This window comes from Nesoenas mayeri (genome assembly GCF_963082525.1).
Source record: "Nesoenas mayeri genome assembly, chromosome: 1".
In the NCBI taxonomy this organism is placed as follows: Eukaryota; Metazoa; Chordata; class Aves; order Columbiformes; family Columbidae; genus Nesoenas; species Nesoenas mayeri.
The window spans coordinates 199,226,147-199,252,826 of NC_137541.1; the positions used below are offsets into that span (position 1 = coordinate 199,226,147).

At 38.3% G+C, this 26,680-nt stretch overlaps 1 protein-coding gene across 1 annotated transcript in view; it reads right to left on the reverse strand.

The window, feature by feature from the left end:
* The window catches only part of ARHGAP42 (Rho GTPase activating protein 42), a gene marked incomplete at both ends in the record, with an annotated part of 159,616 nt that overhangs the window by 91,337 nt on the left and 41,599 nt on the right, over window positions 1-26,680 (reverse strand). The window contains one exon of the mRNA XM_080363854.1: window positions 14,333-14,394. Coding sequence (XP_080219980.1) covers window positions 14,333-14,394 — 62 coding nt within the window. The remainder of the gene's footprint in view (window positions 1-14,332; window positions 14,395-26,680) is intronic.

Consider the following 26,680-nt stretch of genomic DNA (forward strand, 5'->3'; position numbering starts at 1 on the left):
CTAATCTTCACTGATTTTTTTTCTGCCAGCTTGGTTGTAAATGTAAGTTTTGCTACCCTGTTAAAGACAGTAACAACTGTACCCCTTAATTATTAAAAAAAAAATAATCTGAAAACTCCATTCCTTTTCATGATAGTCATTATCATAACAAGCAGTATTCTTGGTTTGTCATTTTGAAAACAGGCACCTTGGAAACAGATATCTGATGGCAGGTCCATGACATTCATTTCATACTGGCAAGTCTCCCTTAACGTAAGTCTCACCAGGATCACAGGGGAAGTGACAACTAGGATTGCTTAAAATACAAAAGGGGTGCACTAGAATATAGATTGGGTAAACTCACCCCAATCCACAGCCACTGCAGAAATTAGAGCTGGTATCTGTCTTTTAGAAATGGTTTGAATAAATATCCAAAGTGCTTTACTTGAAATCTGTGTTGGTTACAAGATGGAATCCCAAACATGGTGTGGTAACAAGCTTTAGAATGTGACAGAAAAAGGCTCAAAAACAACTGAGCACAAAGTGAAGCTGCGCGGGCCTACGAACTCATCAGTAACTGCACTGGTCTCCCCTTTGCCTTCTTTTGCAACTCCCATTCATTGAGTCCCGTTTCAATTTAAAGAGCGATGGCTTGACAGACAAGCTGAACAGTTCAGACTGGAACTGGTCTTAACTATTGATCTACCTACTTACTTCAGCAGCTCATGCAATCGCTTCTGTATGAGGTAAAAATGCTTCACCGGTGGTTAAGTAGTGGCTACCGGGACTAAGCAACTCCGTATGCACCATTAGTCACATAAGCCCTGCCTGCTGCTCTCAGTGACACTCAGAAGTGATCAATCTGCCAGGGAGGGATGTGCTGGCCCCGCGGTCACTAGTTGTGACCAATCTGTGCTACCTGCCAGTATGAAAATGAATTTTCATCTTCACAGATACTGCAGATCTCAACGGATCAATTCTAGTAACCACAAAAGTGGGGTTAAGAGCTACTAAGCTCTACTACCTACTATGATTACAAATCCCTTTGCATTGTATTGCACAGCTGCTGTGAAAAAAACAAAACAAACCACTGTGAAAGGCAGTCTGATAGTTAAAGGTTTTGCTTCTGTGCAGGGTCTGGTTCTTGATACAAGAGCCATGGCAGCATCCAAACAATATGCTATTCGCTATCTCTCCAGCACCAACAGGACGATCCTCCCAAAAATCATTGCTAAAAATATATTTTTTAAAAAAAGTTGGTGCTGAGGAAACTAGCTATTCTAAGAGATGAACGTAATTGGAAGTTGTATTTTGTTTTAACAACTATTTCATGAATGAACATGTCCAGGCATAAAGCCAAAGTCAGCTGAGCTGTTTGTAATGGTACCATGCCCAGGAACTGCTAACTCCGAGACTGGAAGTATGTATCCTTTCAGGAAACAAAAGCACGTGTATGAACATTTAAGATTTTCTGAAGAAAGGTAGGTTAGCCACAGATTGGAACTGTTCAGAGATAAATGAATTTTTATAGGTGCAGGATCCATAGAAAACCTTTCATTATGCCCATGCTGTTGACAGCATTAACCATGTGTGTACAGTGCTCCAGTATCCCAACAGAAAATAAAGAGAAAATGAAAAATGTAGCTGTTCAGTCTAATTCGCTAATTCCTTCAAAACCACAGGAAAATGTCATGATGTTCCTTTAAAAAACAGACGTAACAGTAAATAAATTAATATGAAATGAAGTTATGGAATGGAATACATGAAGTTATAGAAAAAATTAAATTGATTTCACACTGTGAAATACAATTTGATTGCTGCATGCATACAAAGCATTACTGATAGCTGACACAGTAAAGTGTTCAGGGGTTATTTAAGCCTCAAATTCTGAAGAGTTATAATTTAGAAGGTTCTGCCAATGGTCAGTGGCGAACGTTCAAAATAAGCATGTTGGGAACAGCACAAATAATTAAGAAAGGGATGCAGGATTTGGGATGACATGTCATGACAAGACATTTGGGGTAAAAGCACCAGAAGCAGCATCAGATCCAGGTCTCTTAGTCTTTTTTCTGCTCTCATGAAAATATGACTAACAACATAAATCAATTTAGAAAGCGCTCATTTATCTTGTAGTGTCTAGCACACTTTCGTTAAAGGTAGCCTTTTACTGAAGGATGGGTATCCAAAGAAGCAGCTCTCACAATATTTAATCGTTAAGGCTCCCAGACTCCTTGGCCACATAATTTGGAACTTTCCACAGGACTGTGTGACATGGCTTCCAGATTTTAGCTATGATTTCCTGTAACCTCTTTCGTTGATCACAACTGGTTGCAACAGCAGGGCTGCAATAAACATAACACCGAGAGCTTGATTCACAGGCATTCATTTTGGTGATCCTGCTAGCTTAAGCAGAATTTGCTGATTTTACATTGCTTCTTCATGTTCTCTGCGACTTCTTCCTTTGCCCTCTGTCGCTGTGATGCTGGAACAGCCTGTGGCAACATGGTTGAAAAATAAGCAGCAAAAAATGTTGTTTGTTTTGCTTTTAGCCAGGTCAGTTTTCTGAAATGGGTACAGAATAAACTGGCACTGCTGCCAAAAAACCAGCTTAGTTCAAAGTAAAAGCACTAGCTTGGGGAGATGTGTTTAAGAAAGTTTGTCAAAGTAACAGTAATTGAGCATCTACAGACATTTGAAAATAATTAAAAAAGCAATCTGAGTGTTCTGCAAACCTTATGACAACATCCTAATGAGAACACTTCAAATAAAACATCTTTGTGTGTAATACGGCTATGGGCCCATGCGGATTACACAGGTTCCCCAAGGGAGACTATTGAGCTGCCTTGGCTTCAAAAAACATAATTTACTTGATTTCTTGTGAAAAGGTGTTGTTTAGTTTTGATTGTGTTTGTTTGTTTTGGTGGTGTTTGTTTTAAATAACGGCATCTTTTTTTTCTACGTACCCTTGGTACATGAAGTGCTTGTGTTGTTTTTCATTTTTAATCACATTTCCCAGGATACCAGTTAAGAAAAAACAAAACAAAAACAAAAAACACCACACAAAAAAACCCACCAAAAAACAAGGGTTTCAAACTATTCCAGAGATCAGACTAAAAGAAGAAAAAGTTGAAAATAAATTGTTCGTAGGAATGAAGTACCTTTTCCAATATTACTTGGAGAAGCGCAGATAAATTCAGAATCCATTAAACAATTTGTGGTAGACTGTCAGATACCAGCATGCTCCCACATTGTTACAGGTTAATAATGGGCACAACATGTACCCTCTGCTACAAGCAACTCCATTCCCTCCCTCTGCAGTCACAAAATAAACACATAAAACTTTAATGCTGTAAGGTTGGCTGCTCCAGCAAAGCTCAGTTTCCTTTAAAATACTCATTTAGAAGTGCAAACACCTTTCTCTTTTCTCTGTCAATAGTTACCTGAGAAGACACTTGGTTAGTGACTGTGTTGAAAGCCAAAGCATCTACAAGCTGAAATAGCAAATACCTGCCTTCCCGTGAAAACTAAAATGTCATTAAAATAAACTCATTCCAGCCATGATACTTGATGAATGCCTCTCAAAACCATTTGGGTAGTTGCTGTCCTATAATGCAAGATCATATGCATCGAAATACAGGGAATATGAAATGAGTATATGAAATTGGGACCAAAAGAGATTTAAAAAATAAGAAGTAGCAAGCAGCTTTTCAACTAACCCCGCATTTTGTGATTTTGCCGAAGGGACGATTTGACTCCTCTGTCTCCCAATTATACTCTTCAAAACTGGGAATGGCAAGCAATCTCCTCTCCTAATAGAGAAATGCTGCAAAGTAAACCAGGATTTTTCAGAAATTTGTCCACAAGTTACTGTTTTAATGACTGGTTTTCAATAATCACTTCCTATTCTTATTGCAGTCACTGCTAATTAATCAATTAAGAACTCCAAGGAACACTATTAAGGCACCAAGCCAACTCACCAATACACTCTAAAAATCATGGAACTGTTTACAGCAAGCTGTTAAATCTTTTAATAAAAAGCTTCACAGAGCAAAGATTAAAGACTCCCTGTAATCATTCTATGTTGTAATAGGGAGCAATCATCCTAGTGCCTTACTAGTCAGATATCCATCAGGAGGTAAATGCAAATACAAGCACCATGAATACAGAAAGCAGGAGAAAATCTAATAGTTAGCCAAATCAATTACAGTAATCTACAGTGTAGTACTCCTGCAACACACATTGCATTTTAAAATTAAATGGATTTCCTTGATTTCCGTTCTCTGCAGAAAACTGAAGAGCAAATACTATAAGCACACTAATTATCAAAGCCTTCTTACTAAGGCTTTGCCTACTGTTTATGCAAGATGTTATAGGTACATGAATGTTAAGAAGCATTGTGAGCAAGGACCAGAGCCAGTGAAGCCACTTATCTCCACTCCCTTTTCCCCTCAAACAATTATCCAAGGTCCTGCTCACAGTCTCTTGGCTCCATCAAGACAAACAAGCACTCCCAGTTTGGTGCCAGCTACCCATCCAACATAAACCAGAGGTCAAGGTGACAGACCTACGTTTTCACACCTCTGACAAAAATGTTTTCTACAAGAACATAACTATATCATGATTCAACTCTATGACAACGACATTGGAAAAGAGCCAAGACTGTCTCTAAAAACAGTCAGATTGTTTTCTTCTGCAACTGGCAGGTTCTCAAGGCAATGGAATTATCTAGGACCAAGTTGAGCAGAACAGGGTGCAAAAGGCTTTGCATTTGCTATGGTTCTGCACTGTGAACATTTATATCAATAGGAAACAATTCATATTTCCAAAGAAAATGAAAAAAGATAAAGCGGCTAGGAAACACAGTGCAAAATATGAACAACAGGTATTCTGCTGACTTCATCATCGTCGTAAAACTCTGAGCAAATTCTGTATTAATGGCATTACTCTGTCATACTAAAATCATACCAGAAGTCCTTTCAGCAAAATACGGACCTATATTTTCCATCCCAGATGTTAACAGGTGGGGAGTAACATGGATGTGAGAGGGACTACTTGTAAACAGTTTCTAATGAGACCGGTTTGATCTTTTAAATATTATCATAATTGAATGTCACAGGATTACTTCATTTTTTTTCTTCATTTCCACAAAAATAATCATAGAATCATAGAATTGTTTAGGTTGGAAAAAACTTTTAAGATCAAGCCCAACCATTAACCTAACACTGCCAAGTTCACCTCTAAACCACGTCCCTAAGTGTCACATCTACAGGTCTTTTAAACACGTCCAGGGATGGTGACTCCACCACCTCCCTGGGCAGCCTGTTCCAATGCCTGACAATCCTTTCCATGAAGAACTTTTTCCCTCATATCCAACCTAAACCTTCCCTGGTGCAACTTGAGGCCATTTCCTATTGTCCTAATGGAACAAATTACTCCAAAGAATGAAAATTATTAGAGAAATTAGAACTGTAAAAAAATTAAGGGAATATACCCAGTGTAAAACTGGAAAGTAACACTAAGAGCTCCATATGCATTCCTGGTCATTATTATCTAAGAAAATCATGGAAGCTGACACAGCACCTTCTGGAAGAGCCAGTTAATGCTCTATACAAAGAGCACCCACCCATTACTTCACCTTCAAATTATCTAGTATGTGTTCTTTCTTTGGGGAAAGTTCAGAAGTATCTATGTATACACAGAGATGTTAGATATTAAACTGCATTAAAGATAACAGAATGTGAGCAGTTTACTTTTATTATTGTGGTTTTGTTTTGTTTTGTTTTTTATTGGTGTTGTGTTGTTTTGTTTTAATTGAGCACAAGGGCTAATAAACAGTCACTGAACACGTGTATTTTTGTACTGGAGTGGTGCAGAGAAAGACAGCAAACAGGATTCCTTCTAGCCCAAGACACAGCAAGGGGGAAAGCTGCATTGCAAATTCTCCCTCAACAAGGACACATCACAGGATCACGTTGCAGATCTCCTCTCTAGGAAATCCGCATGAGTAAAATAGGCCAAACACCGCTTGACTTCATCTGTCAGTTCTAGTGGTTACAGATAACACCTGTAGGCAAGTAAGGGTATGGTTCTAGTATATTTCTGATAGCATTATATCATAGAAATGACTATCTTCTTGATAGCAATTCTGGGCCAGAAAGTCATCATTTTTATTGAGTGCACTGCAGTGAGGAGAAAGCGCTGATAGAAAGTCAGGGCCAAAGGAATTATTTTTCCAGCTGGATCACTTCTCCAATTATGTTCACTACACAAACAAACACTTGTACGAACACAACAGGGAAGACTGGACATTTTCTTAAAGGGTCCAAAAAATACTCTACAAATATGCAATTAGTATGAATACAAAAACATTCTTCCAGGTGTCACTGAACTCCACTTGAGTTACCTCCCAATTTTTACAGGGACAGTAGCTGAGGCACAAAGTTGACTCAGATTTGGGGTAGAAAGCTGGTTCTGAAAATCATTCATTAGTTAAAATTTTCTGTAGCACAGTTCTTCCAACCATTCCAGAGCTAAAATACTGCAGGAAACAACACACTGCTGCTGACAACATCCACTCTCTTCTGCAACAATTTCCAAGTCTAACAGGCAAAAGCCTCAACAAAACGGTATTACATGTTTAAAAACATAGAATTTGTATTATATTATGTAAGGTAACGACAAACTGTACTTTTCTCCAGAAGAGACAAATGAAAAACATAAACAAAAAATATTCTATTATGTAAAATAAGTAAAATAAGATTCACACAAATTAACCATTTAGAAGGTAAAATTCACACACATCCCAAAGAGAAACATGCACACACTGTCAGTAAATTACTTGTCAAGCATGTGCTGAAGGTTGACAATACCTGAAGAGTTCCCATTTCTCTCCACAGACTCCATAATGTGAGACTGGACTGGAAAAATGTAGATTACTGCAGTGTATGTGCAACCATAGGTCAGGCAAATTTCATGTATATAGACAAAACTTACGCTTCTCACAGTTTGGGATCTGAGATAAATTCCAGAAGGACCAAAAAGAAAGCAGGAAGACAGCAAGGCAGAAGATGCTCTACTAAGCTCTGCAGCCCGTGGAAGTATCCATGACTTGTCCAAAGATGTCCAGGAGCAATTTAGAGCAAAATGGGATGAAGCAGCAATCACCAACCTCTGCACTCTGAGGCACAGCTGTCCTCAAATGGTGCAGATTTGGTTTTCTGCTAGCAAAAGCAACTTCTCCTTTGAGATCGTACAGGTAGGTGTCTTCCCCAACCAGTCCTTTAGGTCCCAACTTCCCTGGCCTAGAAGGCAAGAGAGGACGAGGACATAACCTACTGATGCTTTGCCATACTCTGCAGACCTTTCCTGTCCACTTCCAGGCATGAAAAAGTCATATCGATTTGGCACTGATACCTCTGCCCTGCATAGAGAATAAATTCCCTAGTGATGTACTCAGTAACAGGAGAAGGATGAGGTGTTTCCTCTTTTGTCTTTTTCACTCATTTCCCACAAAGTTTGCAAATGGCTCAGATCAGGGAGCAGAGCAGAAGAGTCTGAGATAAGAGGCAGTGGGAGAACTGGGTAGCAAGCAGGGCTATAGCGACATAAACTTTTATTTGTATTTGACACAAGACCTGAATGTTTATACTGGTTAGTTCTTAGGAACAAGAGTGACAACTGCATCAGGAAGAAAAAAAGCCTCATTTGAAGGGCTAAAGTGTTAACCTGTTGCTGTGGACTCATAGGTCTGATCTGCCAAAATATTTAAAGGTATATCATTGCAATTAATGAATCCCACGTCTCCAAAAAGCATTGATCTAATTTACTTGAATTAAAGCTACTCAAAGGCTCATGCCCATAGACAGTCTCTTCTCATCCTGAGCTCCCAGGTGTCCAGCCATCCTTGATCCCTAATCTCTGTATCTTTTCTAGTCTACAGAATGCTTTCTGACCCAAAATGCATATAGGAAGTATTCAAAATGGGGGTTCACCAAAAAGATTTATGAAGGCATGTGATTTGTCTTCAGTCGTTTTCCCAATGATTTGTAAAACTTCGCTTGACTGCAAGTGGACAGTAAGATGATGGACTACAAAAAAACCCCCAAACTAAACCAATCAGTGAACAAATCAATATTTTCCTATCTTGCAGAATGCCTTTTACCAAAGACAGGGATCTCTTCTGCAGTTAATATCAAGTAGACTGAGGCAGGAGGAAGAAAAGGGGAATAAATAAATAAATAAATAAATAAATAAATAAATAAAATTATTGAAAAATAACTCCGTACTGGTGTAGTGCTCCTTGTTCAACAGAAAGCTCTGTCAGTTTGGAAATGGGTATTTCCAAAATACTAGTCTGATGCACAAAGTCAAAAAGTCTTTCCAAAGAATTCAGGTTAACAACACATCACATGTGTCCTGGTTTTGTTAAAAACAAGTTTCTGGTTTAGTGAATTTGCTTGTCAGCTAAAGCCTTCATATTAGCTGCATTTTCCTGGAGAACCAGATACATGTTTTGGTAAACATAGCAAGGGAATGAGAGGTTATTGATAAGGACAGATTCACATCTCGCGAGAGGGGCAACGAGAAACAGGTGACCAAGAAACTAACCGACTCAGTATAATATCCCATTCACGTGACACTTCATATAAAAGTGGGAGATCACGAGGATCTCGTCCCTTCTTCTTATGGCCGACATTAGGAGAGGACCTTGCTAGTTGTCCCTGCGAACTGAGGCTGAGTGACAGACTGAATCCAGCTCCAGTTGACTGCAGCATCCAGTCCAGGACTTCAGGTGTCGGCTCTGCAGTTGCTGAGACTTTCAAGACTGGTTTTGTATATTTTGTATTATTTTCTCTATTCTTATCAGTAGCATTAGTAAAACATGTTTATTTTTTCCAACTCTCTTCTCTCTGTCCTCCTTTCCCTCCCGATCGCCTGTCCTGAGTGGGAAGTGGGGAGAGAGAGAGCCTGAAGGGGGAAGCTGGGGGAGAGTGGGTTAACAATACTTCTGCCAGGGTTTTATTGTCGCCCTCCAATCAAAACCCTCGACAACATGTTACCTTAATTGCTCAACAGGATATGTACAGCCCACCTTACATAAAGGAAAACAAAAAAAGCCATAAACAAACAAACAAAACACCACCACCCCAAAACCAGCTTTGAGGTGCTTTTTTATTAAAGTTGCAAAAATGGGGAGGCAACCAAAACAAAAAACCAGTCTTAAAGAGAAGAAACCCTCTTGCTCGCAGTAGTGTTCCTTCATTAGCAGCAATATGCTTTCAGACAGCCTCTTTGCAGGCAGGTTCCCACCAAAGAGATTAATTTATATCCCAAAACCGATGAGAGGTGAAGAGCACTGAAAGCACTTACCAAGTATATCAAAACACCACCATACACTATTTTTGTCATTTTATGAGAAAGTCCATGTGAAACAAAATGCCAAGTGTATGCTATGCCATCTCAGGGTGCTTGTGTATGTGATTTTATGGCTCCTCCCCTTTATAAACTGAGTAATAAGCAGCACCTACGGACAGAACACTGCTTACTCTTCTGATGGAATCTGTAACCCGCTTCATATTATAGGGAAAAGGTTAATTCTGCTCAATAGCATGCTGTGTCCTTCTGTATCTGATTTTATGTACCATTCCATGGATAGCTGGTTTTAATAGTTTGTTTATTTTTCAAGTGCAGCTTTGAAACTGAATATTTCGATGCTTTCCCTGGGAGAAGATAGCATCAGACCCCTTGAGTGAGGGCACATACAGAACCACAATGAGAACATCCAGTTTACATTTCAAAAGTCCACAACAATGAGATACTCTGTGAAGCATGAAGATTATGAGATACAAGGAGACAGACGGTAGAAGAAAAAATATTCATCAAGCAAAGTCCACAACTATCCACTTCAGAATTTTTGTAGCATGCCCGGAGGTATTCAATATTGGTCAGGAATCCAGAGTAACCAAACACATCTCACTGATTCATGATGCCAGAGAGAAAAGCTCTGGGACCATACATCACCTGCCAGCAACCCATATCAACTTGGGTAAATAACAAGGAATGTACCAGTTAAGAGGCCTGTTTCACTGATGGATTTAGTGAACTTTCAGAAATAATCAAGAAGTTACATTCGAGGTAACGTAACACTCAAGAGAACACCTTCAATGCTTCAAACTGATAGTGGGTCTCAAGAAAGAGAAAAATCAGTAGCATGAACTAATTAATCTATTCTTGTTTCAACACAGCATAATCCTATAAAAGGACAAGGAGTCAGTATTTTATATGACTCCCAGTATGTTTCTGTTTGTTATAAAGTTTACTAACAATACCAAATGAACAGAAAACATAAATAGTGAATGTATCTCTAAAATCTAAAAAAGCATATCACTTATTTAACAGAAACAATCAAAGAGTCCAGCAAGATCAAAAGGAAAGCATTTTAAGTAAGTTTCTTGATATAGATCCAAATACTCACATGGAATTAAATTATAGCATCTCTATTGTTCCCTAACAACCACTGGGAAATAGAGAGAGGTCATTATTTTACAGTCCCTGGTCGCTTGTTGCTGAAGTCAGTGGAAAAGCAGTGGGGATCAATCTGACTTTTTAATCCTATTGGCACACTACTTGTAAATCCCAAGAACTGTTTGGTAGGGTTTTTTTAAAGCACCATTTACCAAAAGCATCATTAAATTAACAACAGCATGAAAGGACAAGTATCAAACATAAGGCACAATACCGTAAAAAGGTGTCTTACGAGTTATTTTTGTTTTATTTGCTTTTTAAGGGAAAATGTTTGGTGCATGACCTCTGTTTTTTCTAAGGACTACCAGTCATTTTTTTAGCATCAGGAAATAAAAGACAAGGATAAAAGAAACTGACTCATAATGATCACCATATTATTACTGCTGCCAATAATAATGGCTGCAAAGCTTTACATAATGGAATATTTATGTATGTGATACAAAGTTTTATTTAACCTTATGCTTCAGTGTTTTTCCCAGTAATATTGTTCATAATACCTTATTTCATTAGCTTCTTCTAAAGAAAACAAAAATGAGTTCCTTTTGGTTCTTTATGCAAAAAGGACAGAGGATTTGCTAAGTACCTCTCTCACTAATTCCTTGACCACTGGAAACAAGCTCTCCAACACATCTCTCTGCATTCACCAAAACAAAAATATCATTTTACTGATGAAGAATTTAATGGGCATCAGACAATAAATAAATTGGTGATATGAACACATACTTTCCACATTCAAATCTGAATCATGCACTCATATGCATGCTCATAAATTAATGATATAAAATTCAAGGAAACTAAATAAGATCATTAGTTGGTACGTAAAATTAACGTCTGCCACTCCATCTTCCCACAAATGCAGCATTCGCTGATACAATACCGTCTTTTACTGTCACACACTTCAAGAATTAAAAGGGAGTTGTAAATGGCATGATGAAGTGTATCCATGAAAAGTCTTAACCCCGACTAGTTGCTTTTCTTAAGGCTTCTATAAAATGTTAAAAAGAACAAGCTTTTTTTTTTAAAAAAACAAAAACAAAAACAAAATCACTTTTGTCAGTGTTCTCTTTATGCAGAAGTAAAGGAAATGAAATTCTTAAAGACCTGCATGCCAAGCCTCAAGCTTTCCTAAAATCATTCCTAATCTGCAAATTGGCTGGCTTCAAGTGCTTCCAGCAGAGGAATCAAAGGCTACGAATAATGCTCCATACTTCCTCAGAAATAGCCAAAAATTGTTTTGAAGATTTCATGCTTAAATCACAAGTTTGTCAAGCAGAAACCTCGTATTACTAGCAATCTGTTCAGCATCTAGCACGGCACCTCGATCCTCAAAGGGACCTCTGGATTCGAGGATGGCGTGCATGAAACTGCAGCCAGAGAACTGAACAATAAAAAAAAGCATCTTTGATGAAGGTGATACTTTCTGTGTCATTTTTTTGTTTTGGTTTGAAGCTTCTAATCCTTAAGCTTCTAATGCCTAAAACAAAGCCATACAATACATACATTCATTATAGTACGAAAAGCTGCAAACTAGTGGGTTGCAGCAGAAAAATGTCCAGAGAGCCTGTCTTTTGCCTCTCAATAAAACCAGGGACAAGCTTTAAGTCAGTGCTCTGCATCAGAGCAGGATCTGCAGTTCATAGGACTCTGTGAAGTGAGTGCAGCATCAGTGCTTTGGCTGCTTTTATGGAGCATTCGGAACTTTGTGACCCGGGGCTGGTAAGTGAAGCAGCACTGGGCATAAACTCAGAAAGATGGAAAAAAGACAACCAAAGTCACTTCTTCATTTATAAAACATACCCTTAAAGAAAAGCATGGGCACAATAACTGTGTAGAGATCTAGGTGGGACTGTTTTATCCTACATGTATTTTTTCAAGCCTCAGGTTCCCATTTTTGCATTTGGGTCTAGCAGGAATGAATATTTTCGGAAGTTTAATTCCAATAATAATTAAATAAATTCCACCAATAGGCAGATAAAAGTTTTTAAAACCAGAGAAGTTCTAAGTTTGCTAAATTTTCTTACTCAAATATCACTAACACGGTAACTGTGCCCTCAATGTTCCCAGCATGAACATTCATCTGAAGAACAAACAGAATGGAGCTGTTTCAAACTCCACAAAGAGCTGGATGCAAATGACTTCCCATCAAGAGTAGCTTCTCCACACATAATTGTAAACTAAGTGGCAAATAGTATTTATTTGATGATCACATTCTACTAAACTTATAGCCAGGTGTAAAATAGTCTTCTGTGAGACTAAAATTTCAAGCAAGTCTCTCACCCTTCATTTGGATCCAACAGCTCAGCTACATAGTCCACGCATTCCCATTGAAGTTATACTGAAATAGAACAAAAAATATCCTCTCTCGGACTAGCCTTTTTTTCACTAATTATTTTTCCCCCCTTTTTTGCTCCAATGGCCTTCCTACAAGACGTGAAGTAAAACATCACATGGAAAGATCAAATCATAAACCACAGAGAGGCCAGAAACTTCTTAAAGTGAAAAAGAGTGACTCATCTGACAAAAAAAAACAACCAACCAACCAAAAACAAAGGAAATTTACGTATACCCATTATGAAAAATATAACCAGTTTGAAAAAGAAAACCTTCACCTATTCATTGCTTTGCCTTTTTCTAATAGTCAGTCCACAATAATCTTTAACCTAAACTGGAAAGCTGTTCATTTCAAACACTGTTTCAGTAATCTATTCTCCTAAATGTCTTTTAAGGTGGTAAGTACAGATCAATCATATTCTCACTCTTCCATCTAGCCAGGAAAAAATATTTAGCATGAACCAAAATATTTTGCACTTTTACAGGTTTAGGTGATCTTAACTACGCAACCGCATCATATAAATGTCTATGATTTTGCCACTTTAAAATATTTAGGTAAACAGAAATGGGAGGACAGCAATTCTGTGGTTATTTTCTCCTAGGAATACGAGAACTTTAAGCCTCTTCCTGGATTAATAAATTTCCTCTAATCTGAGTCAGAAAACCCATTTCCTCACCTCCCTAAGTACTCGTAAGAAAAAGGAAAACAAGGACAAAATTAGTCATTGGATGGATTTGAGTGAGTTAAACTTTCACAATATTCAAAAATCCCCCTACCGAGGCTAATCCTTACCTCTCTTCTTTATTCATGATTGACTTACAAGGAAGAAAAAAAACAGTTTCACTTCTTATGTGAATTTAAAAAAAAAATACACCTAAGACTTCTTTAACAAAGGTACATCTGAATAGAAGTATAAATGAAATAATACTGTCATATGGAAACAAAGGGAATAAGAACACCATAAGAAAGGACAAATCTGACAAGTCTGATCTATAACGTACTTTGCAAGAGCTTCTCAGAGGTGACTGATTTGGTTTCTCTTCTTGCCACTTATTATATTCTTGGATTACCTGTATACATTCACTGGACAACACTGAAACTTCATTAAATATAAATACCAACCTACATTTCTACTATAACCTCTTTTTTTTACAGTTTAGTGCTGTGCCTTGTGACTAATAAGACAAGATGGGAGAAAGGGAAGGTACAGCAGCATTCAAAGGTTATTTTGAGGTGGGGAGTGGGGAGAGAAGAAGTTGTGAGAAAACAGTTTTTAAATTGATGCAAAAGTATTTGGCTCAATACTACATTCAAAATTACTGCAGTCTGCGCTAACACGTTTCTGCCTTTGCAGAATTTCAAGTGATTCTTATGAAACACTTGACATCTACTACACAAATTTAAAAAAATAAAACAGCACTTCAGGAGGAAGAGGAAAACAGTAGAATTTTATATAAAAATATGCTCAATGCACCATATTATTGCCAGCAAACTTACCAGTCGTCTCCTTTCCTCTTCAACAGCAATCAGGAGCCGAGCAAACTCTTTCAGTGACTGGGCTAAAACAAAAACAAAAAGAATAACCTGGTCAACATTACATTTTAAGATCAGATGAGTCCATTATCTGGACTGAAGTAGTAGTGACAGATACTGTTCTTATAAAGTACTTCCCCGAAATCAGTAGTCATTAAATGAAGGACAGATTGAAGTGAGCAGCAGCTCAGGAGCAGGTAAAAAGCAAAGGGAAAGAACCTGAATCTTAGGAGTTATACATATTTTTAAAATATATATTTTTTTATCTGGAGTATGGCAAGCTTATTTTCCTGAAATGTGAATAGATCAGTCTCAAAACAGTGTTCTACAATAAGCCAGAAAATCTGCTTTAGGAAACAAGGAGTAGAAAGAAACTGCAAAGAAAAATCCTGAGCTTCTCCTCTAAAAACTCAGCAACGAGCATTTGCAAGTACTATGAAAATACTCAGGTAAAAATTTGAAAGTCAGCATTTCAGAGGAAATTTGATACTTATGCCAAGTGTTCAGGTTTAGCAGCTCTTTGGCTTTATATTTTGCAAGGACAAGCTCCCAGGTGACAAGAACAGATGACTGATTTATAAGCAAGCTTTGAGTTCTGTTACAACTGGGAGCAGGTATTTGCTCAAAACTGCCTTCAAATACAAGTCAAAGGGCTACAGCAGATGTCAACAGAAACATAATAAAAGTATTAACCCGTAAAAGAGGGCAAGAAAGGGAAAAACATTCCAGAAACTCTCAAGGCTTTACTCTCATGCAAGTGAGTGGTGCAAATCTCTCTAGAAAGATCTGTCCTTTCATTTACTTTCTCAAGGGCAATATGGGTTGTTCAGAATTCAGCATTGCAGTTCAACAAACAAATATGCCAGAGAAGAACCATTTAAATAAATAGAGCCAAGTAGTTATTTTTCCTTTCTCCTGATGCATCTCAGCAGTAATTGCTGCCAATGACAGGATGCTAAATTTGATGGTTTAAAGCTCTGATCTCAGAATGCAGATTCATAAATCCTGCAGCTTCTCAAAACAAACTTGAGGCAACCTAAATATTCTTTTAAAGAGGAAAACAAGGAAACAAAATTTGTAGAATTTCTCAAAATAAAAGGCTTTAAAAAGTCTTTACAGTTAACCCACATACCCTGTGGAGGGTATGATAACAGAATTCCTGCCCTCTTCGCTATTTTTCCATCTTCTCAAGTGTTTTTACAAAATGTGTCACTTTCCAAACATATGGCTTCATCTCCTCTCAATTTCCCTGAAAGATTTAAGAAAATAAGTACATTGTCTAGAGGATGTGTTATGTTCAAGCACCTCCCTTCTAAGAGGGAACCAGTATCTAACTTGCCTTAACTGTCCGGTCAGCGTTTGCAAATTGCTACTTCGTTTTTGGACCATACACAAATTACTTTACTCTTTTATCCCATCTGGATATCGCAGAGGTCATCCTTGCATTTTTCCTGCTCTCTTGACTTTCACAGCTGAAGAACACTTCACTATTTGTTCCAATTTCTTCTGCAAGACCTTACATAGTTTATTTTTTGCAACTGTAATGGAACACCTGCATATATTGACCTCAAAGTAATTCTTCGCTGACAAATCCTTTTTCCCCCCATTATTACTCATGAGCACTTTGTTTACTCCAAATACACCTGGTAATTTGAATGTCCGTCCAGTTGGGTCTTAAGCCTTTTTCCTTTAATATTTTTCCCTGAGAGGATGAACACCAGAAAATTTTGTCATCTTTTAGGCAAAATAAATTCTAGGCCTCCTGCACAAACTGCTGAACAAATCGACTCAGGTTTACTAGCTGAGCCTTTCAGTTACTGACTTTCAGATAGTTACCATCTCAGCCTTTATCAGAGTTACATCTTGAGATCAAGAAAGTTTACTACCCACTGCATTAACTCAATCTCTTAGAGTCAGCTCGTAATAACCCATCTGTCAAAACCAGGTAAAGAAATTGATGATGAACTGACTGGTTAAGTCAGTTAAGTCAGTGAGGAGAATCTGTTGAGTGCTACATTCAAGAATATTTATATATCCATTACAAAACCTAAAAAAAAAAGCTTACATAAACAATGAGCCAAACACACGTGGCCAAACTATTTCCTATTTTCACACTGATATCTGCCAAAATTTAACAAGAAAATATCCTTGACTGTAGAAAACAGGACAAAGCCAGTTCATCCCTGGCGCATGTGGCAGAGTGATTCTTTACCCACCATTAGAATTAATCTTTTCAAATAAACTAGATAAACATATTGTTTTCATTTTAGTACCTATTCAGGGAATTAGGATGCACTTCAGAAAAACAGCTGACTTTCTAGTAAAGCCAGCAAGAGAAATTGTTCCCAGATTATTTCAGTGGAATAGCTGGTCATTATTAACCACAAGATGACGTGTTACTGCAGTCACATGTTAAAACTCCATTCCTCCTTTTTTTCACTTTTTACCGTAGAGTCACTCAAAATGACAGAACTATTTTAAAGAGAAGTTATCATATATCTTTGTAAGACAGCAGATCCAGAACCTACTGAAATGTAAGTTTTCCCTACCCACATCAAGCCTTACGGTGCTCTTCACTTAAGATGCTGATCACTTCATTCAAGCTGCTCTTAAAACAACAAAGGTTCATGAAATTTTTTTCTTCATCATCTTCAATTAGAAAGTTAACACTTCACACCTTTTAGCACCCAAGTACTGACAGTTCTCAGCCCCAAAACACAGTCATGACTTTATCTGAATCAAATAGAAAGGGAAGGTTACAGGCAGGCAGAAGCAATACAGTCAGGCAATGTTCAGTGTTTTAGGAGCAAAAGGACAGTAAAGGAAGAACAGTAGGAAGAAGAAACTGGGCAGAACCATGACTGGAAACTGTGAGGATGAAGTAAAAAACAAAAACCACAACAACACAGAAACAAACAGTAAGAGAAGCTTTTGATTCACCTTCTTAATTTCAAGGCAGAACCAGAGGGTTTTTTAGTTTCTGAGTCAAAACTTCTGCTTAGGATTTAAATAAGACCAGGATAGAGAAAAAAACTATAAAAATATGTTCTGTAAGTGCGGAAATGAATATTTTCCTCAATGCTTAACACTAGTATAAAGGTAATAATATATCCCCTATACTGTGGTTCAGGTAAAGACTGAGAAGCTGTTTCCACCTTGTCTGCCCCATTGCCTCACCTTTGGGGGGGATTATAAAGGTCAAAGTTTCAGTAAGAGCACAGAACCTACAGTCTCAGCAGCACTAAGACAAACCATTCTCTGAACCTAGAGACACCTCATCCACACCAACTTTGCCTCTGTTGCTTGCTGCCCAACATCCATACCCATCCTTTTTGCCCTGGTCAACGCCCACAAAGCCATGGAGCATCCTTTCCCAGCTCAGGAGGTACACAGGGAGAACATGTGCATTGTATAATTCAGATTGTGATGAAGGATGGACGGTCAGTGTGAAGACAGAGCTCAGCAACATGGATGTCTCTGGTGACCCCACTGCTTCTTCTGCCCTTGCAATGGCACAACAGAACATCAAAAATGGCTCTACTACTGGCAGCTCTCCTACAGTAGCAATGAATATTGCAGTACTTTCAAATCTTTCACGTTATTACATCCTTCTTTCCATATACAGTTTGACCTCTTTAAAGCCAGGCTCTGTCCTGAGAGAACTTCATCTGTGCTGGAAGCCCAGAGGGTGGTGGAGCACTGGAACAGGCTCCCCAGGGAGGTGTCACGGCCCCAAGCCTGACAGTGTTCAAGAAGAGATGGGACAACACCCTCAGACACACGGTGTGAACTGTGGGGTTGTCACATGCAGGGACAGGAGTTGGACTTGATCCTTGTGGGTCCCTCGCAACTCAGGACATTCTCTGATTCACGCAGCCCAAAGCCACCAGGTTGTATCAGCCTTCCTGACACCATACAAATGGCCTATGCTCATGCAGGAAACTCGGCACTCAGGCTGGCTACTTGCACACTTCGCGTTAATGAGATACAGCTCCAAAATTGTGTGGCACTCAGTGGCAATTTTATCCATGCGATGTAGCCTGGGGCCAGAGGAGGTTTAGGTTGGACATTACAAAAAGGTTCTTCACGCAGAGGGTGGTAGAGCACTGGAACAGGCTCCCCAGGGAGGTGTCACAGCCCCAAGCCTGACAGTGTTCAAGAAGAGATGGGACAACACCCTCAGACACATGGTGTGAACTGTGCGGTTGTCATATGCAGGGACAGGAGTTGGACTCAATGATCCTTGTGGATCCCTTCCAGCTCAGGACATTCTATGGTTCTATGACTCTAAGCTGCAGTGGGAGGTGGGAAAGGGAAGAGAAGACAGCCCTGGCTCCTTTCTGCCCAGCGCACACCTTTCCCTCTTCCTCCCCTCTCTTCCCACAGCCCCTCTGGCTGCAGACAGGACAGCTCTGCCTCACCTGGGGACGGGGCTGGGCAGATGGGGGGATCCTCAGCCCAGAGCTCCCCGTGGGGCACAGTCCTCCCCAGGACATGTCATCCCCAGGGCACTTCAAGGGATCCCCAGCTCAGAGCTCCCCATGGGGCCTCAGGCCTCCCCAGGACAGTGACCCGGGGTGAGCTGGGCAGGGGCATCGCTCCCCTCCACAACTGGGATCCCTCTCCAGATTCCAGCACGATACCGAGGCACAGGGGACACACACCTGATTCTGGATACTCTCAACAGGAAACAAAAATATTTCAACAATAATAATCTGAGGTTATTTTGTGTAGTTAAAAATACAGATGTAAAAATCAAAACTATTAGAGGCAGATACAGCCCACTGCTGTCTGTCAGGAAGCCTATGAGGCCTCACAACCTTCAATCACTAATGCGGCGATGTTTTTACTTTTTTCCCCCTCCTTTTAAAATCAGAATAGAAGCACTAAAATGAACTTTGTAAATACAAAAGGGGGAGGGGGGAGGAAGAGTCAACTATTTCACAAGAGGAAATGTCGTGGGAATGTGCTGATAAATACATTCTGAAAACATACCAATAATATAAAGTACAATATGTAACATAACACATGAAATAAGAAAGTATTTTAAATTATTTTCAAATTGTTATTGGTGGGACATTTTAAGTAAAACAAAGTGCTGCCTTAATACGTTATTCTATGTCATTAGGGGATACTAGTTTACAAAATCCACTTTTACAGTCTGCTTTTTATTTAAGGGCTATTCAAAGGACTTGTAAGTTACACTTGGCATCATGATGGAAGTAATGCTTGTGAAAAGCAATGCCCAACAAGTAAAAACAATTGTATATGTACCCATCTGTACTTTTGTGGTCTCATTCATCACAATTAAAACAGGTCACTAGCTGCCTTCTCTGGAGTGTTCCCAACCCAGCAACAACTTGCTGCAAAGTTCCCTCATTCAAGAGAAATGGCTCCCATTATTAAAAAAACAAACCAAACCAAACAAATCAACACCCCCCTCCCCCAACAAACACAAAACAAAACCCCACAACATCCAAACACCCTCTTTTTTTTTAAATGAAAAGACTTTTAATTAATTTGTTTCACAAGGAAGCAAACTAACAGTGCCAACAGCTTAAACCTTACTGGTATAGATCAACAATGTCCCTTTTTTTGCAAAAGATTCATGTCTTTCATTCACTTTTAAATCCCTATCACTTAAAACATACAGCACAGCTCCACAAATGGCTACATCTGCATGATCAAAAAAGAACGAAAGCTTAGTGTAGAACTAAGTGAATGAATGAGAAATGAAAAAGGACACAAGTTTATTTATCTGAATTGATAGAATGTATTATTAAAACACGGTTCATTTATTATCTAGAATTCTGGTTTAATGCATTAAAATCAACCCCATGGATCCTGGGGAAATAAACAAAAAACCAACAAACCTGTATTTAATAAACTTTATGAAGTTTTTGTTATATACTTTTGTAGAGAATGTATCACCTTAAAAAACATACTTCCAGACACCATTGAAGCTACTCAATAATTAGCTTAAAACTAATGAGTACAGTATTACACTGCCGTTCTAAAGGTTAAATACAATAGGTATGATGCCACCTGTATTTAATGAGTAAAGGAAAGCAACTACCTAGAAGTAGTTATATATGACCAATATTGAACTCAAAGACAAAGCCAAGTTTGGCAGGTAATGTTTAACCCAAGACAGAATGGAAAGTTACTGCGGAACACACAATATTTTTTTTTTCCTGTGAAATGCACTATTGGTTTAACTTACACTTGCACATATAGCCTTAATCAATGCAGAGGCAATTTTTAAATACTCTAAAGTACACTAAACACCATTTTATAGTATTCTAAGCATATATCACCACTATCTTCAGATATAAAAATGCCAGCACGGAAAAGATACACATACAGAAATACATCATTTGTTCTTCAGACATCTTGCTGTCCAAGAGCCAAAAACATCCAAGCCTGTCAGAGATTTCCTCACATCTTGCGGATGTGAGTGGAAAAGTGCCAGGACTGCGCTGCACGGTGCTCCCGACACGCTTGCGCAGAAAGATCGGTCAAGAACGTCCTCTCTCCAACCTTGTCACACCTCACATGGACGCACTACAGCAGGCTCCCTATTCATGCTTGAGTACCAACTTCAACTAAAGCCTCCAAGGGAGTGTTTGCCAGTAAGTAATATATTACTAAGTCAAGAATTCAAGATAGACCTAAGTCCCATAAGGAAATTTCCTAAGGATTAATATTTGTTTACTAGACTTCAGTGACAAAGCAGAATAAATGTAAGATCCATGAGTGTTGGGGGCACCGGAGGAAAAGACTGTCTTTTACAGTTCTAAAATGAAAGTAAATGTATTATTAAATGGTTACTAATTCACAGATGTATTTCCAGAGCTTTTAGTGACTAGCATTAGTTGCAGTCACACTACTTCAAGCAGCTTTTAAATAAAACACAACATCAAATAAAATTTCCATCCTCCTTCCTGTGGCTTTCAGCTATATTGAAAAAGGGCAGGGAAAACAAAGAAGTAAACCAAGAGGAGCAACACATGGTTTTCCTGATCAGACAGAAAAAAATCACAGATTTTAGATTAACACTGACAGGCTGCCATAAGTATGACAATAATCTACTTTCTCAGTACTTTCTACCTAACAAGAATTGTGGATGTCAAAAGCCATATAGGATCCATAGTGTGTTTCCAAAGGTAACTAAACAGGATGTCTCAAAATGTCAGCACTATGGCAAGTGTTCAGCATGTCAAAATGTAAACCCAAAAGAGGACTGTCTTGAAATAAGGCCCCCAAAGCCTCCCATTCTCTTCATCTTTCAACATATTTGCTGTTAATTTAAAGAAAGCTTTACCTTATACAACACAGATTTCCTTTACCACTGTCGCAACCCAGACTGACTTGTTAGCAATTCTTTTTCTTCCTTTTTTTTCTACTGAATAAGGCCCATAATACATTAAAAGTGTACAATTATCTACAGCTTCAAATGGAATTACAGTTTAGCCCAAAGGGAACAAGCTGCTAGATCAGTGCCTTAGTCTGCAAACTGAAAGAATAATTTGTGCAATTTATAAATATTTCATAACCCATGCTGACTAGGTCTGAGTATCACTGTAAGATAATTTAGGAAATAGTAGTATAATACAACAGCAACATATACCTACAGAAAACAGTATTATATTTTTTAAAGAGATATTCAGAAAAGCTGTATTTGGACAAGTACACATCTGCTAAATCTTCTGTTTTCACGTTTCATTGGCTGCTGCTATTTCCGCTGCCACTTCTACCCTGGGTTTGTTTTCCCCACTTTCCAAGTGGCAACATCTTGGAAAAACTTAGTTCAGAAGACTGAGCTCAGTACTAGAAGTAATATTTACTGGGAAAGCATAAGAGAAAATAAAAGAAGGGAAGAGGGGTGCACAACTTGAAACTGTTGTTTTTCTTACCAATTTAGTTCTCCTCTGGGTTTCATTCCCAAGAAATTAGAGGAAACTACTTTGTTTTGTTTAGGTTTAAGGTTATATTGCTTAGGTATTTATGTAAATTCCAGTTTGCAAAATAGCAGCATGTCAGATGCACTTTGAGCTGAGTATTGGTGTCAAAAGATAAATTACATTAGAAGATTCCACTGTGAAAAAGAAGTTAGAATAGTAAAATAATGGTTCATCTCTTCATGGGATTTCAGTCTCTTTTTGAATTTGGAAAATTAATATTGGATGAGCTGCCTTATCCTCCATTTGGTTTCTCTTATTTTCCTAATCTGGGTATCAGATTTTATGGATCTGTAATAAGGATCTCAGGCATTCCTTCAGTCTGTGTTTACATTTACCACAACCTCCAAAAGGAAAAAAAAACAACCAAAAAAACTATTTGTACCTTCCTATAATATAATGAAATATACTTCTGATAATAAAAGAGACAGGCTGAAGCAAAGATGCAAGAAGTTTTAAAACAGACACTCTCAAATTGAAGGCAAATTCTGCCAGCAGACAGCGGTTTAAATTCACAGCCCAAAAAACCACAAATATCCTTTAAGAATTCCAGCATGAGAAGGTACACGAAGGTAGAGGCAACTCTGGTCTGTACTGCTCTTGTGATAGAATCAGGACAGATCAGACTAATTGAAGCAATTTTGGACTCAATATATGAACATTCTTAATATCTGCTCTATAATTAATCTGCTAAGTAAACTCTGTGAAGGCTTAATCTAATGATTTTTTATGGATTAGCACCATGATCTTTCAGATTTTGAAGCAATTTCTGCCTAATCTAAACTTCTAACTTTCAACTCTGATTAACTAAAAATTGAAAAAAAAAAATCCATTCAATTTGAAGGATAGTTTATCCTGACTTAACACAGACCTGCCCATAAGAAAAATAAATAGTAACTATTGCTGTAAATCCTCCCAGGGAGCACAACTTAGAGTGGTAATTTTGTTTTCTGTGGCGATTCCCACCTCGAACTGTAGGGAAAGTTATTTTGCCAATATTTCTCAACTCCTGAAAATGTGTGTATTACCTTACAAAAATAAATCTAAATTTGCCAAACAAACCCATTATACATCGGGAAGGAAAAATATGATAAAAGACAAAGAAACACAGATATGAAAGATGTCTGGTTTAGAGCTTCTTGAAATAAATTACACAAATCAGGAAGCAAGAAAAATGACAAAATTAAGATTTTATGCCCAAATTTATGCTTCAAGGACTATCTATTATTCTCCAAATACGATCATATCTTCCATTATATACTGGCAAGCAGACAACTTTATCAGAGCACAGTTACTTAAATCCGCATAACTAAAAGTAAACAAACAAAACTCAAGCAATTTCTCTGCTTCGTTTGATTAAAGCACTCCAAACTCACGGGACCTGTGCTGGTATTTTGTCCTCTACATCGTAATTTGGAGCCTATTGGCTCTTTGCAGTGTTAGGACAGAGAGATCATAATAAGCACTCCAAATTCCCCACAAAGACAAAACCAGCCGTGACACTATCACAGACTCAGTATTAGTCTCCCTGGCTATGGCATTCCACCCCTGTATGTTTTTTAGAGAGTGTTCCCCAAGAACAGCTGTTCAAAAACTGGTCATTTCCCAGGAACAAGCATTTCCCCAGACCAGTCTCCTGGGTCTTGTCACAGCACCAAGGCCAGACAGACCAGCAGAAGGGGCACCAAGGTCCCTGGCAGGAATGGAAACCCCTGGCTGAGCACCACTTGTGTGCCTCGCGGAGCAGACTGACAGCCGAGCCACATCAGAACTAAGCCTACTCAAAGCCCAAAGCTTTGCGAGATGTGTTTCTAAGTACAGTGTAACATGTACATACCATAACAGGCAACTGGAATTTTAACTCAAAAGTATTTTCATCTTGCAAAACTTAATAAGCAAATACAGCATGTTTTTTTATGAAGGTTTTTTCCTAAACATGTGTAAAACATAAAATGCAGGGCTGCTATGAGGAGTAAAAATCCTTTTCCCCGCTACAGAATTTTATTGAAACAAACCTTCGTCTGTCTAAGTAAATCCAGTTACAAACAGTATCATACTCAAGAATTCTTTGCTATAAAGAGTAGCTATTGTGTCACAAATACTTAAACAAATATACGCCTTCTCCAAAAATTAAAACAATGCTTTGAGCCAAGACATTTACACTTTCCACTCCACTCCTTTTCAACAATAGTCTACAAAAAAAGCTACACGTTTATATACAAACCAAGACGACTTGCAAGAAAGCCAGGTTATCTACAATTTCCAGATCCACTGTCGGTACTTGTCAAACACAATACTTGGAGAGATAACCTTAAGACATGCAATGTTACACAATTTAAATAAATCTAATTACTTGACTTAATAGCAGTAAATTGCCATGCCCTACTCATGCACAACCTCACAAAGCAAATACAAGCAGAATATTTTAAATTGATCAAACAAGGGCAAAACGTTTCTTAGAGTCTTGAAATATCTTTAAAGTTTATAATGGCTGCCTACCCCACAGTATGTTTGTAACGACAAAACAACCCCACACCAAACCATTATTCAAATACCACCACCACACTTTTAACACTTTATTGAAAAAACAGCTGCAATATATACCCCGTGTTAATGTTCTACTTTGATTTCAAAAGTAGCAAGTATTTTCAAAATAGATCAATTTGGAAATTCATCTTCTGCAGCACGAATTCTTCAATATAACCATTTTTTGAATACAACACTCGCAGCGCCATGCTAGAAAAAGCCTACTCTAGACTCTATTACTTTATCACATCTCTCCCAAAATGTGGCATCCTGAAGTGACAGCAGAAACATTTTAAATCATTTAAGCGATTTCTTCCATTTTGTTTGGAACATGGGACTGAATGGATGTCCCAGGCACTCACTTGCTCTCACAGAGCACTGTATCAAAACCCTTCCGCAAATTAGTAAATCGCTCTTCTTGTCTCTCCTTTCCCTTCTACTCTTCTGTGAAGGAGTGGAGGCTTTCAGGACTAGCCAAAACAAATCTATTTTCACCATGTTCTCACAGAATAAAAGGAACAGTTTTAAACAAGTGGTTATAAAAAAGTGCTGCATCTCCATGCCACTACAAAATAAGTTTTAACATTTTCACTATCTGTCAAAGAGAAACCAGCCTCTGTTTCACCTGATGGAGCCACACACAGAGCAGCCCTGGGGCTGAACCCACAGCTGCACAGCTCAGCAGGGGGTGGGGAACAATGTTCAGAACATTATCTTTTGCCCAGCAGGTATGAAGTGATCTTAAAGTGCTTCAAGAGACCTAATTTGGAACCCCAGCAGCTTGAATTGGCACCCACTGAAACTAACAGCATAACTTCCTACACTCTAACAGTCCGTATAATCCAATTAATCTTTATCTTAAATAAATTAACCATTAACTAGAACAGATCACACTTCTCCAGAGTTGACTGATATCCACAGCTTGTCAGAAGAACAGCTTTAAAAAATATGAAATATTGGGATATAGCTAAGATCAAATGTGGATTCTTGTTAAATCAGAGACTCTCCATCCCATCCTGCTTTCTTTTGCCCCTCCCACCCCAACCTCACTAGAAAGAATTGTGATATAAATTGACTATGAACCCAAATCTTTCATTCTAAGAAAACAATTGCTATTTCAAGCTCATGCGGGAAATAATCACTAGGCAACAAACAACTTAGTAAGCTGCAAAAGTAATATTCAATCCTAACATTCCATAAACACAGGAGTTAGAAGTCATTATGACTACATTTCAGGCTTGCCAATCCCTGATTCTTCAGAGGCACATCCATACTTTAAAGGAGGGGGGAAAAAAATGATATTTCAATCTTTCCAGCTGTACAAACCTTATTTGTGTGTGGCTCTTTGTGGGTGCTGAAACAGGGGAGGTAAAAGGAAACGCACTGTATTCAGAATGCAGCTGAGAATCATTAATAGGGTTTTTCTGATTTGTAAAGTTCAGCACATTTATTACTTGAATGGTGAAACACTCTAATTAGAAAAAATATCACCAAGTACTTCAATAAGTGTTCCATTTGCCATAATAGCTTTGTTGAATTTAGGTCTAGAAAGGGATCAAGGACTTCCTAGGCTTAAAACTCTAATCTCTACTAAGGATTTTGATTTCAGAAAGCACAAATCCTTCTTCATCTTATTTGCTCAAACCTGAAAATGAATATCTCTCAAAGCCGAGTTGATCAAACCACTACCTGTTTTTGAAAACGAGTGCCAGTTATTTTCAGACCAGCTCTGTAAGGCAATTCTCTAGTCCTCGACCTGTCTCCTCACAGACATTCATACTTCCACTGGGATGCCCAACTCTAGAAATACCAAAGCTAAAGGAGG